This window comes from Opisthocomus hoazin, chromosome 1, assembly GCF_030867145.1.
Source record: "Opisthocomus hoazin isolate bOpiHoa1 chromosome 1, bOpiHoa1.hap1, whole genome shotgun sequence".
Lineage (NCBI taxonomy): Eukaryota > Metazoa > Chordata > Aves > Opisthocomiformes > Opisthocomidae > Opisthocomus > Opisthocomus hoazin.
The window spans coordinates 19,231,960-19,243,910 of NC_134414.1; the positions used below are offsets into that span (position 1 = coordinate 19,231,960).

Below are 11,951 nucleotides of genomic sequence, written 5' to 3' on the forward strand. Positions count from 1 at the left end.
TGTAATCATTACTGGCATTTCAAGTCTGTTATATATGTTTGAATATTTTATATTTCCACGGCAGATCAGTGGCTTACAACTGGAAGGCTGCAGTTTTGATGGAAATCGACTTTCAGAAAATCTGCATGATTCTCCCAGTGTGTCATCTGTTCTCCCTTGTTACATGGCCTGGATTCCACAGGTACTAAATTATTAAAAGCCCTAAACTTTCAAGACCCATAATTTGCTTTTTTCTGTGTAGTAGCTTTTCTGTATGATGTTGCTGACCTTTTTTCCCCCTCATTTCAAAATAAATAATCCCTGTCTTCAATAGGAAAAGCATTTACTTCTTTTATATAAAACAGAAAGTTACTATCATTTTGTCAGTATTTTTTAGCTTCTATTGTTATAGATTAACACAGGGGCTTTATTTCAGTCATACCTTTTTTGTCCTTCTGTTTTAAAAAACATTAACGTATTTTCAAAAGTGTATTTAGTAAATGCATACATGAGTTTGCGAGTTTATGCCTAGCATATATTTATTTCACGTTCTAAACATTAAATTAAAATGCGGCAGCAATAAAAAGATAGAGAACACAGTGTGATCTGTAAGCAAAGAAAGCCTTTCCCCTACTTACACTAATTTAAAAAAATGCCAATGCTTGCAGAACTATGTAGGATCAAAGTGAAGTAATTCAAACAGTAAAAATTGTTGCTGCTTCTGCTCTCCAATTATAATAGCAATCTCTGATAAACAAAGCAAAAAGTTACATAGAACTTATTCAAGGATGTGTAGGAATTACAAATCCATATACTTACAGTCTTATAACTAAAAGAAAGCTTATTGTAGAATTCATCTCATCTCAGTTTAGCTGTCTAAAAGTTAATTGCCTGGTTTGACTTAGTTGCCTTTGCTCCTTCTTTGGTGTCAGTAAAAGACATCTCAGCAAGTCCATCCCAGCATAAGGTAACTGGGATAAATCTCTGTGTAGGTGTGACTCTAGAGACAGCCTAGACTGCTAACTCTGGGGCAGACAGGTGAGAAGAATCCCACATGCAGATCTCAAAGAAAATATGTGAAGACTTTTACACCACATATCAACTGTAAATGTAGAAAATGAGAAATAGGGATGGATGCAGTTTTTCCCCACTTCTTTATCACAATAGATAAATATCACAAATAAATAAAATTAGCAATAAATAAGATTAGCAATAAATAAAAAATTAGCAATAAATAAAAAATGAAAAATAAAGTCACATTTTATCCATACATGGTTTTACATGGCAACAACAAATATTTATCTCGTGCACACTGAAAATGAGGACTGTAAGCAACCCTCTCTTTGTTCTGAAAAACACTATTCTTGTGTCAGAGATAAAACAGATTCTGAAGTGTTTTTCTGAATAACAGGCTGTATTCTTTAGACTTCAAAGGTAAGAGAGCTTTGTCTATAAAACATAGAAGTGAGATAGTTCAATAATCAGTGAATTATCATAGAATCCTAGAATAGTTTGGGTTAGAAAGGACCTTTAAAGGTCATCTAGTCCAACCCCCCTGCAACGAGCAGGGACATCTTCAACTAGACCAGGTTACTCAGAGCTCCATCCAACCTGACTTTGAATGTTTCCAGGTATGGGGCATCTACCACCTCTCTGGGAAACCTGTTCCAGTGTCTCACTGCCCTCATTGTAAAATATTTCTTCCTTATACCCAGTCTAAATCTACCCTCCTTCAGTTTAAAGCCATTGCTCCTTGTCCTATCACTACAGGTCCTTGTAAAAAGTCCCTCTCCAGCTTTCTTGTAGGCCCCCTTCAGGTACTGAAAAACTGCTACAAGGTCTTCCCAGAGTCTTCTCTTCTCCAGGCTGAACAGCCCCAACTCTCTCAGCCTTTCCTCGTTGGAGAGGAGTTCCATCCCTTGGATCATCTTTGTGGCCCTCCTTTGGAGCCGCTCCAACAGGTCCACGTCTTTCTTGTTCTGAAGGCTCCAGAGCTGGATGCAGCACTCCAGGTGGGGTCTCACCAGAGCAGAGTGGCAGAATCCTTTCCCTCGACCTGCTGGCTACTCTTGTCTTGATGCAGCCCAGGATCCAGTTGGCCTTCTGGGCTCCGAGCGCACATTGCCGGGTCGTGCTGAGCTTCTCGTCAACCAGTACCCTCAAGTCCTGCTTGGCAGAGCTGCTCTCAATCCCTTCACCCCCACAGTCTGTATTGATATTGGGGGTTGCCCCGACCCAGATGCAGGACCTTGCGCTTGGTGTTTTTGAACTTCATGAGGTTCACACGGGCCCACTTCTTGAGCTTGTCCCAGGCCTTCTGGATAGCATCCCGTCCCTCAGGCGTGTCAATTGCATCACTCAGCTTGGTGTCATCTGCGAACTTGATGAGGGTTCCCATCAAGAGGGGACAGAGGAGATCCCACTGTCTAGGTCATTGATGAAGATATTAAACAGTACTGGTCCCAATATGGACCCCTGAGGGACACAACTTGTCACCAGTCTCCATCTGGACTTGGAGCCATTGAGCACTACCCTCTGGATGCAACCATCCAGCCAATTCCTTAGCTACTAAAGAGTCTACCCATCAAATCTCTATCATCTCCCCAATTTAGAGAAGAGGATGTTCTGGAGGACTGTGTCAAAGGCCTTACAGAAGTCTAGATAGACGTTATCTGTAGCTCTTCCCTTGTCCACTGATGCAGTCACTCCATCATAGAAGGCCACTTGGTTCGTCAGGCAGGACTTCACCTTGGTGAAGCCATGCTGGCTGTCTCGAATCACCTGCCTGTCCTCCATGTGCTTTAGCATAGCTTCTAGGAGGATCTGTTCCATGATCTTCCCAAGCACAGAGGTGAGGCTGATAGGTTGGTAGTTCCCAGGGTTCTCCTTCCTACCCTTTATAAAAATGGGCCCAATGTTTCCCTTTTTCCAGTCACCGGGGACTTCACCTGACTGCCATGACTTTTCAAATATCCTGGAGAGTGGTTTGGCAACTACATCAGCCCAGTTCCCTCAGGTCTCTGGGATGCACCTCATCAGGTCCCATAGACTTATATATGTTCAGGCTCCTCAGGTGATCACGAACCTGATCTTCTCTTACCGTGGGGGGGACTTTGCTCCCTCAGCCCTCATCTTGCAGTCCATCCACTCGAGAGGTGTGGGAAAAGAGATTGCCTGTTAAAATTCTTCCAATGTATTTCATATTTGAAATGAATAGCAACTGAAGTCTTTGTGTTGGAAAAAAAATATAATTGTCTTAAAACACAGGCCAAAACTTGTGAGCTAGCCAAATTTTAAATATAAAGTGTCTCTAAGGAGAGAATTTCTGAATTGCTCTGCCCTTGAGTTGTTTTGCTATGGGCTTCACTGTAAAAATTGACCACAATCAAACAATGTGCTCAGAAACCAAGGCAGAATCGGGACATTATGCACTTCCCCTTATCTCATTATCCTCTTCTTAGGAGAAGAGTGCATGAAGTAGAACATATTATCTTAGGATTCTAAGTTTTGAATTTGTTTTCTTTTCTCAATAAATATCTCTTATGAAATCTAGTGAACAAAAGTCTGTATATTTATAGTGCAATGCTTTGAGGTCGTTTTCAACCAAACTAAAATAAAATGAACTCTCTGGAAAAAAAAAAAGTAACCTACGTGATTTCTCTGAGAAAACCCCGTCAAAATGCTTCAATGCTCAAAACGAAATATTTAGAGCTACTAACATGGTGCTTGTTCTCATTAAACTGTGAAGGTCCTTTCCAATTTTAGTTCACTGATAGATCCCAAGCTGTGAAGGGTGTTGCTAAGGGGGGTGGAACTGTGTGTGAGGCAGTCTAGACAAAGAATTTCTGGACTGTGCATAAGACAAGGACATAAGGATTAGTGGTTGAAAGTCTTTCCCAGAATGTTTTTAACCCTCAAATAATGTGATTTCTTAAAACTTCAGTGGGTTTGAGAAAGGCGCAAGAACAGCTGTTTTGACCCAAAAAGGTGTAAAAAGAGATCTCTGAAGGCAAATTGGCCAACTTTCGGCCTCCCAGCTTTGACAAAACTTAAATTCTCTGATTAACATTTTACTGTCAAACTGGCCAGCATTTTGTCTTCTCCGGGACAAACATGGAAGTATAATGCTTCTGACACTGGCTGAGTCCTTTTGACAAACTTCTGATTATTAGGTTATTTTACACAACTTTTACAGTCCACAGACCTTCTGTAAGCATTTAAACACTGATGTTCAAAAGACGTGGGAAGATGGTTTTCATAAGGAACAACAAAATTGTTCAGAAATGGCTTATACTTGACATGCAAGGCAAAGTGCTTGAAGCAGTTATTGTTTACATGTTTCCTTTTTCCTGTTTCTAGTTATTTTCTAATATTGGTGCTTCACTAGCTCACCTTTGATGTGATTTGCATTAAAACGTCCCCATTTTTGTTTCAAATTCCTTTCTGACCAGCGTGCTGCTTTGTTATTTGATTCTTTAAAATCTTCTGACATTTTCCTGTTGACAGAAAGGGAAATTTTGAGTGTGATGGAAAACATGCTTAATCAATTGAATCAAGCTCTGAATTATTTACACTAAATAAATACATCATGGGTCAAAATCCAAATTACATCCTGTAGGAAGTCTAGACGGAGTCTTTGAGCTCGGTTCCATAGTCATGCCTAGGGACAATGCTCTGTGCAAAGCCTTAGGAGGAAACCATGTCCGAGGCGCACACAGCTGGTAGCGCAGAAAGCGGAGAGGAGCTGTTGCTGTTCTCACAGAGCGTTGCTTGCTCATCAGGATGCAGACTGAGAAGTGAAGCCGTGGCTCCAACCAAGGTCCTTCCCTAAATAGTGTTTACGATGCAACTGTGATCTTTGTAATAGTAGTACTGCTAATGCTGTGCAGTAAGAAAGTACATGTATAGGAGAATACAAATAGTAAATTAATTCAGCTGAATGTTCAAAGCACTCAGTTCAAATCTGAATGCTTAAAGTTAACTTGATAATCTCCTGTTTAGCCACTCACAGGAAATGGCCTGTTTTCCCGAAATGCCAAGGAACCCCAACTGCAACTGTGATCAGTATTCGTATGAAAGGCATTTTTAAAGAAAGCATTAAAAAATTATCAAACCTACCCTTTTTCTTTACAAATAATGTAACTTTTTAAATATCTTTGCATGTCTTGAACTGCTAGAAGTCTATGGAAAGGACTAGGGAATTTAGGCTGTTCGTTTCTTTGTTTAAGTCCCGGTCTAAATAAACTGTGGTTATTATTTCTGGGTTCCTCTTAATATCCTGAATGAAGTGGGTTCCTGTGAGGCTCTAATGTAAGGTGTACTAGCTCTCTCTGTATCAGAGAACAATTTTTACATTTGGATTCACTGATGTTAGAAACCATTCTTTAAATCCATACAATAGCCTGGAAAGTGTAGGGTAAGATATTTTTTGGCGTGGTTGCTGAATTATCCCTCTTGCAAGTCCCTCAGAGGCAGGTCACAGCTGGGCTGCGTTGCTGTGCGGCAGGGACGGAGGAGGGGAGGCAGCCGGCTCCCCAGGCGTACAGGGATGCCCGGGATAGCAGCACCCTGTGGCACAGCACCTCAGGGCTGCTTCCCAGGGGCCCCCTCCCCTCTGCCAGGTGTTCAGCGCTGCCCTTGACCCTGGTTTGCAGAAGCTCTTGACATGCAGTTTTGGGGTTTTTAGCTGAATGAAGATTTTGATCTGTAGTTGGTAGGATCACACCTATTACGTACTTTCTTGTGTTTTCACTTTAAGAAACTGGAGAGAAAAAGTTGAGGCTTAGGTACAGAGTAATCTAGCGAATTTTCTGAAATGTCTGCTTTGTTAGTAATCCTTTTTTGTAGGCTGGACCGAGAGTTGCCTGTCCAAGGCTGCAGTGTCTCTTAGTATCGTAGTGTATCTTAGGATCCAGCTTTAGATACCGTATGATTGGAGATTATTCCTTTCTCGTGTTGTTTTGTCCGTTTAAGTGATAACTAAGTGCTTGTTTGTTGACAGGATGCGTATGGTCCATATTCTCCAGAGGAATGCATATCTTTACCCGTCTACGCTAGCGTGGAGAGAGACCGTGTGGTGACAAATATTGATGTACCTTGTGGAGGAAACCAAGACCAGTGGATTCAATGTGGCGCTGCTTTGTTTTTAAAAAATCAGTAATCTGAAACTGCATTAAATTAACTCTTGAAGTTAAGAATCATTCAAACATCTCAGTTGTTTCTTATTAAAAGAAAATTTCAGGTTCTTTGCTTATATATTGCTTATATATTTTTAAAGCAGTGGTTTATAAAGTCCCCTGTTTATTTTTTTAGGATATATAAAATTAATTCTGTTTGAATAGAACTTCATTGTATCTTTGTGGGATACTATAAAAGTTAATGTGGCACTATTCAGCAAACTGCTAATTTGGGTTGTTTCTCTAGATTGTAATGTGCTGTATTTCTTTCTCAGTCTTGCTGAAATCTCTTAAGTTTTGCCCATAGATATTGAATATAGATTCAAAGTCAGCATTTTTTCTTTGATCATTTTGTTCATTGTACTTTTTGAACTGTTATTCTTATGCCTCCATTATTTTATAAAATAAAATTGTAATAATTGCATGTTGTAATTGAAATGGAATGTTTTACTTGAATATAAAAAACACTATAAATGTTTCAGTCCGTTTTAATTAAGTTTTACTTGTATTTCTTTGTATTGGTAGTAAATCATAAGAGTTTCATATCTTCATGTGGAGTTACAAATTCAGGTAGACTACTATCATGGTTGTTATCTGTAATTTAGTTCAAAAAACCATTTTATGAAACTGTACTAAATTCCCATAAGAATGTGAACATAAATACCCAAGTAGAGAGACAAGCAATTCCTTAGACGAACAAAAGAGGTTTTCACTCCAGTGTTAAGTGATTAACAGAAGGATAGAATAATGCTTTTGGTCTGTGATGTGAGAGACCCGTGGTTTCTTGTACTTAGCACAGGATATGCAAGTTTGATTTCACTGATTTCACTGATTTTTGCCCAGAGAAGTAGTGGAGGCCCCATCCCTGGAAACATTCAAGACCAGGTTGGACAGGGCTCTGGGCAACCTGGTCTAGTTGAAGATGTCCCCGCTCACTGCAGGGGGCTTGGACTAGATGACCTCTAAAGGTCCCTTCCAACCCAAAGTATTTTATGATTCTGTGATTCTATGATGTATCATGTTGGGATGGTGCCGTAGCTTTGGTATGCAGTTACACAAAATCCCAGAAGAAGCAGGAAACCCCGAATCCAGCAAGAAGCAGCATTACTGAAGAATGATGAAATCTCAACGTAGGAATTGAAAGTGTCTAATTTTTAAGTGTGATTACAGTCATGATTACAGTCTCATGAAGATGTTTTTAAGAACATTTTCTTGGTTTGCTTAGTAAACAAAATAGAAGTCTTGGCTCTGATATCTCTGATAGATTTTATATTTATTTTAAAGTAGTATTTAAATTAAAACTATTTTTCACTTGTTTGATACGTTTCATTGTACGTTTGAGGGAGGGAGAAGGAAAGCAGAGAAAAGATGGTCCATGTCTCCAGGTTAGCTTCCTGAAGAAAGTCTTTTTCTCTACTCTATTGCTTGTCTCTTAAACTTGATCTTTTGTCTTCTATTTGGAAAGTTTCCCATTTTCGTTCTTCTTCTAATAAAAGATGTCCTAAAATAAATTCATACAAGAGCACATACATTTTTAAAATTAAATTCTATCTGAATGCAGAATAGATTTACTTGATACTTTTCAGATAATTGTCTCATCTTCCTTTATACATTTGGCTCTGATTCACTGAAGAATAAAAATGTATCAGATTTGGAAAATAGTTGGCTGTGAAGAAAATTTTGGAAGAAAATGACGAAGTTTCCAATGCAAAAGAAAGCACACGTGTAAATGCATGTACAAGCTCTGTGAGGATTTAGAGCATGGCCTGCCCAGAGAAAAGATTGTCATACTGCGCTTTCTTGATAAAACATCACTGGGAGAGGGAACAAGTTTTATTGAGGGCAACTGTGCTTTGAGTTCCCTTAGGCACATGTAAAGATCATGTTGCAGCCTTCCCTTTTGCATCCAACATGTTTCCATAAAGCCGACTGGATTTTAGCTTTCGTATTTCTCAGAACTGAGGGATCTACTGGCTCCTACTAGTTCCAGCTTGTCTTTTGTGGACAGGTGGAGAAATACAGATGTTCAGATAACTACCTATGTTAGGACAAAGATGTCTAGAAAATAGACCATATTTTAACCTGCCTTGCATAGAAAGTAGAGACCAGAAATGTAGTAAATGGTTTTGATGACCAGTCTTGCTTGTTATGGGAAATAAAAATCAACTGTAGTGGGTTGTACAAACCCTGAAATAAAACATCAGTAGGACATTGTAGGGATTTTCGTGGTCTCATTTGATTTGGATTGTTCTTTTTTTTTCTCTCCGAACTGTAAGCTTCAAAGATGCCTTCCATCCTGCCAAGTGTATATACGAATATTATTTAGAGCCCCTGGGTTCCAGTCTCCTCTTTTTATATATTTATTCAGGAAGTCTTTGCTGACTCTACGAATATACAGATACTGACTCTATCACAAAAAAAGAGATATAAAAGAGACTCCTCCAGACCTACCACACTATCTTTATTCCTATTTCAGGGTCAGAAACTGATTCAATTTCTTACTGATGACTTGTCTGTATCCTAACCCCTCAGAACTGGCCTGTCTGCTGTGGAGGTTCGTTACCTCTTGTATCTATCAATCTTCTGCTCCCTCAGATTTAGAACTGCAGAATATTTCTCATCTCACACCCTCAAGAGTTTGGTTTTCAGGACATGCATTCATGCATTTCTGTCAGAGAGCCTTCTTTCTGCGAGTAGAAAGTGCTGTTAGCCTGCTTGATTAATTCTCCTTCTGTCTGGTTCACCTCCTGGTTTAGAGCCCTTCCCCATTTCCAAAATGGTCTGCATGCTGCTGCGCTTTCCGAGTCCTTTCGTGAGTGATAGCAGAAAAACCTTCTTGATGTTTAGTTATAACTAGAGCATTTAATTATAATTTTATTTGGGCAGAAGTCCTTTGGGAGCTCATCTAGACTGATCTATGTTACAAATGTGAAAGGCGCTGCCTTCTTAGGTGTATTTGAAATGTTTGTTTTTTTAGCACAGGACAAAAAGCTGATATAAGTAAACCTCAAACTAGTTTGTCAGCTTGAAAGCTAGTAGATTTTTAATGATGTAATACTAGCATCACAAAAAAACTTGAGAGCTGTATATTATGCTGACAATGTACTAAGCAGTATGTTTGATGCTTATTTTGACTAAGTCGTTCGCTACTCGTTCCTTCTCGTGACTGTAGTCATAAACCTGATGTTTTGAAAGGCTCCCAGGTGACATAACGAGGAAAATGAGATTACTTCCCATGTGTTCCTTGATATTTATTGTTGCATGCATTGTACGATGTGCTTTCTTTCTACACAATGTTGTAATCTAAATGAAAGATACTATAGGTAACTACTACTGTATATCATAGGAATTATATTTTTGGTAGTAAAAGAGAGAACTCCAGAGTGTTTATTACCACCAAAGTGCAGCTGTATCACAAGCACAGGCCATTCAGAAGTATCAGTCAAGAAACATAAGAAATAAAAACATCAGAAATGCTGTAGTGGTCTGACTATTGTTTCAATGAATCTGCTCTGCTATTCAATTTCAAGGGTACAGGAACTTTTAAGACTAAAATATATAAAGAGATTTTAGAAAACATACATTGCTACTCTGTGAACACCCTCTTTTGAAGTCTTAAAGAGGCATATCTTGAGCAAGTGCAAATTGTTATCAGTAGAAATCAAAATGACAAAATGTGAAGTGAGAAAACCTTTAAAGAATCACAAAATCCTTAAAAATAAATAAGATTGTGCAGTAATAGCTGAGTGTGTTTAAAATATATATTTTTTTTATTAATGCACTTATTTTATATTTAAAAAGGAACAGTTTTTTCCTTTGACACTTTAGAGCAGTCAAGCATTCGTCAGGTATTGGTGCTGTCGTCCGTCGGAAGATGGGCTGTTTGGTGCATTTAGTAAGGTCACAGCAAGCCTGCTGTCACAGATCATGCTGTGTTCCCAGACAGAAGAATACGTGTTTGCTGAAGGTCAGACTCACTTTTTGTTATTATTTGAGACAACCTACCTTTCAGAAACAAGAAGCACATTTTAGTTGTTCTCAACTACTCTGTTGTTTACAAAAGAAGACAAATACTTGTTCTGTCGCATTCATTTCATAGCCTGTAAGTCTTAACACTGGCCAATTAAAATGGTCCAGAACAGAAAAACTCATGTGAGTGGATTGCCTGGTGATAAGGGATAACTCTGTAGAGCTGCTTTAAGATTTTTGTCCAGAATATTTTTAGAATTTCACTAAAATCTGAACACTGCAGTGGAAGGGAAGTTATGCAAGTTATGCTGAGTACAAATAGAACTGGTTGTGCAAATTCGTCTTTCCCCCTTCCATCTCTCTATTTCAGCTTCCAGAGAACAGTACTCAGAAGAGCAGTAATTTCTCCCAGAATACCTATATAATTATTAGAGCTGAAGGGGGAAAAAAACCTGAATTCCATGCTCAAAAGCATCAAATATGAATCATTATACAACCTCTTAAACTGATAGACTGTCTCTCACTGACAAAAATGGGTTTACATAAATTATACTTAATATTGGTTACCATACTAAAAATGCGCAGGCTTGACTAGGGCTAGAAATTCTTACAGGATGTTTTACATACACGTTTTATAATCCTTTTAAGTTTTACATTTTTAATCCTTTAAAAGGTGTGAATAAGAAAGTAGATGTAGAAGAGTCTGAAGACAAATAAAGAGTAGGTCACACCCGAGAAAGCAAGCTCACCCACCCTCTGGGAGTCTTTATGCTGCATGGTCCTCTGAAGGTGTACAGCTTAGCGAGTGTGCTTGAGTTCTTCACATCTGAGAAGTTTCCTTGGAAACTCTGCTGCTTGAGAGGCCGTCCTCCTTCTCCTCAGCTCATCGCCTCCCGTGTGTGAGGCTCCATCACTCAGCTCCATTTCCCATATCTTCTTTTCATTTCAGCCACTGAAGCTGCTTGTAGCAGAGCTCGCTAAATTGATGTGTTTCAAGAAATGCCTCTCATTAAGGTGTAGATTTCTTATTTCTGCTTCTCATGACCTGTATGTAAGATGCCTAGGAAGCAACAGAACAGGTTTTTTTTCACTTTCAGTAGGTTTGGTACAAACAGATTATTCACTAATGTATTTTAGAAAATCAGAGAATAAAGATGGTGTTACTTATTTGAACAGCTTCATGACAATAATTACTGTTAATATGGACTGCAGTTTGCCTGAGGAATAGTTCTTAGGGTGTGATCATTGTGGAAAGTAGGGTGGGGTTTTTTCCTTTCAATTGAAATTCATTTGTTTTCATTTATTTGAACACTTCATAATGCATGAAGAATCACGCTAGAATATCCAGAAAACTTTGCAGAGGCTGATGCTAGAATGGTCTTGTAGGTTCAAGAGGCTAGTCAATGACAGAATTTGGGTATTCACTCTGTAATACATTGCTATTCTACTTTTTTGTTAATCAAAACCGTCCACGTTACTGTGTTCTTGTTCAACACAAATTAACTGAGAGCACATATAATTTGAGTACAGTGTAAGTATACTGTCCAGTGTTCATTCTAGCTCAATGGTCCTGTAGAGGAAGTTACCTAAACAGCGATAACCAGATGCCCAAGACGAATGTCAGGTACGTGTGTTCTAACTGGGAGCAGTTTCTGAAGAAGAGTGTGTCAGAATTACTACTGGCTTTGCATCTCAGGGGAAAGCAAGCTCCAAAAGAAGTCTTAGAGATACTCATCATATCTTCACCCAGGGTTAGATTCACTTGTTTTTTCAGCGCAGCAAACAAGAATCTTCTTAACAGATCATCTTTGGGACAAGTAATTAGTA

At 38.9% G+C, this 11,951-nt stretch overlaps 1 protein-coding gene across 3 annotated transcripts in view; it reads left to right on the top strand.

The window, feature by feature from the left end:
* Positions 1 to 9,690, top strand: part of DYNC2H1 (dynein cytoplasmic 2 heavy chain 1) — a 193,158-nt gene extending 183,468 nt beyond the window's left edge. For all 3 annotated transcript variants that reach the window (XM_075417967.1, XM_075417985.1, XM_075417976.1), the window contains 2 exons: positions 65 to 181; positions 5,981 to 9,690. In XM_075417967.1, coding sequence (XP_075274082.1) covers positions 65 to 181; positions 5,981 to 6,139 — 276 coding nt within the window. In that variant the 3' untranslated portion in view covers positions 6,140 to 9,690. The remainder of the gene's footprint in view (positions 1 to 64; positions 182 to 5,980) is intronic.
* The last annotated feature ends 2,261 nt before the right edge of the window (positions 9,691 to 11,951 follow it).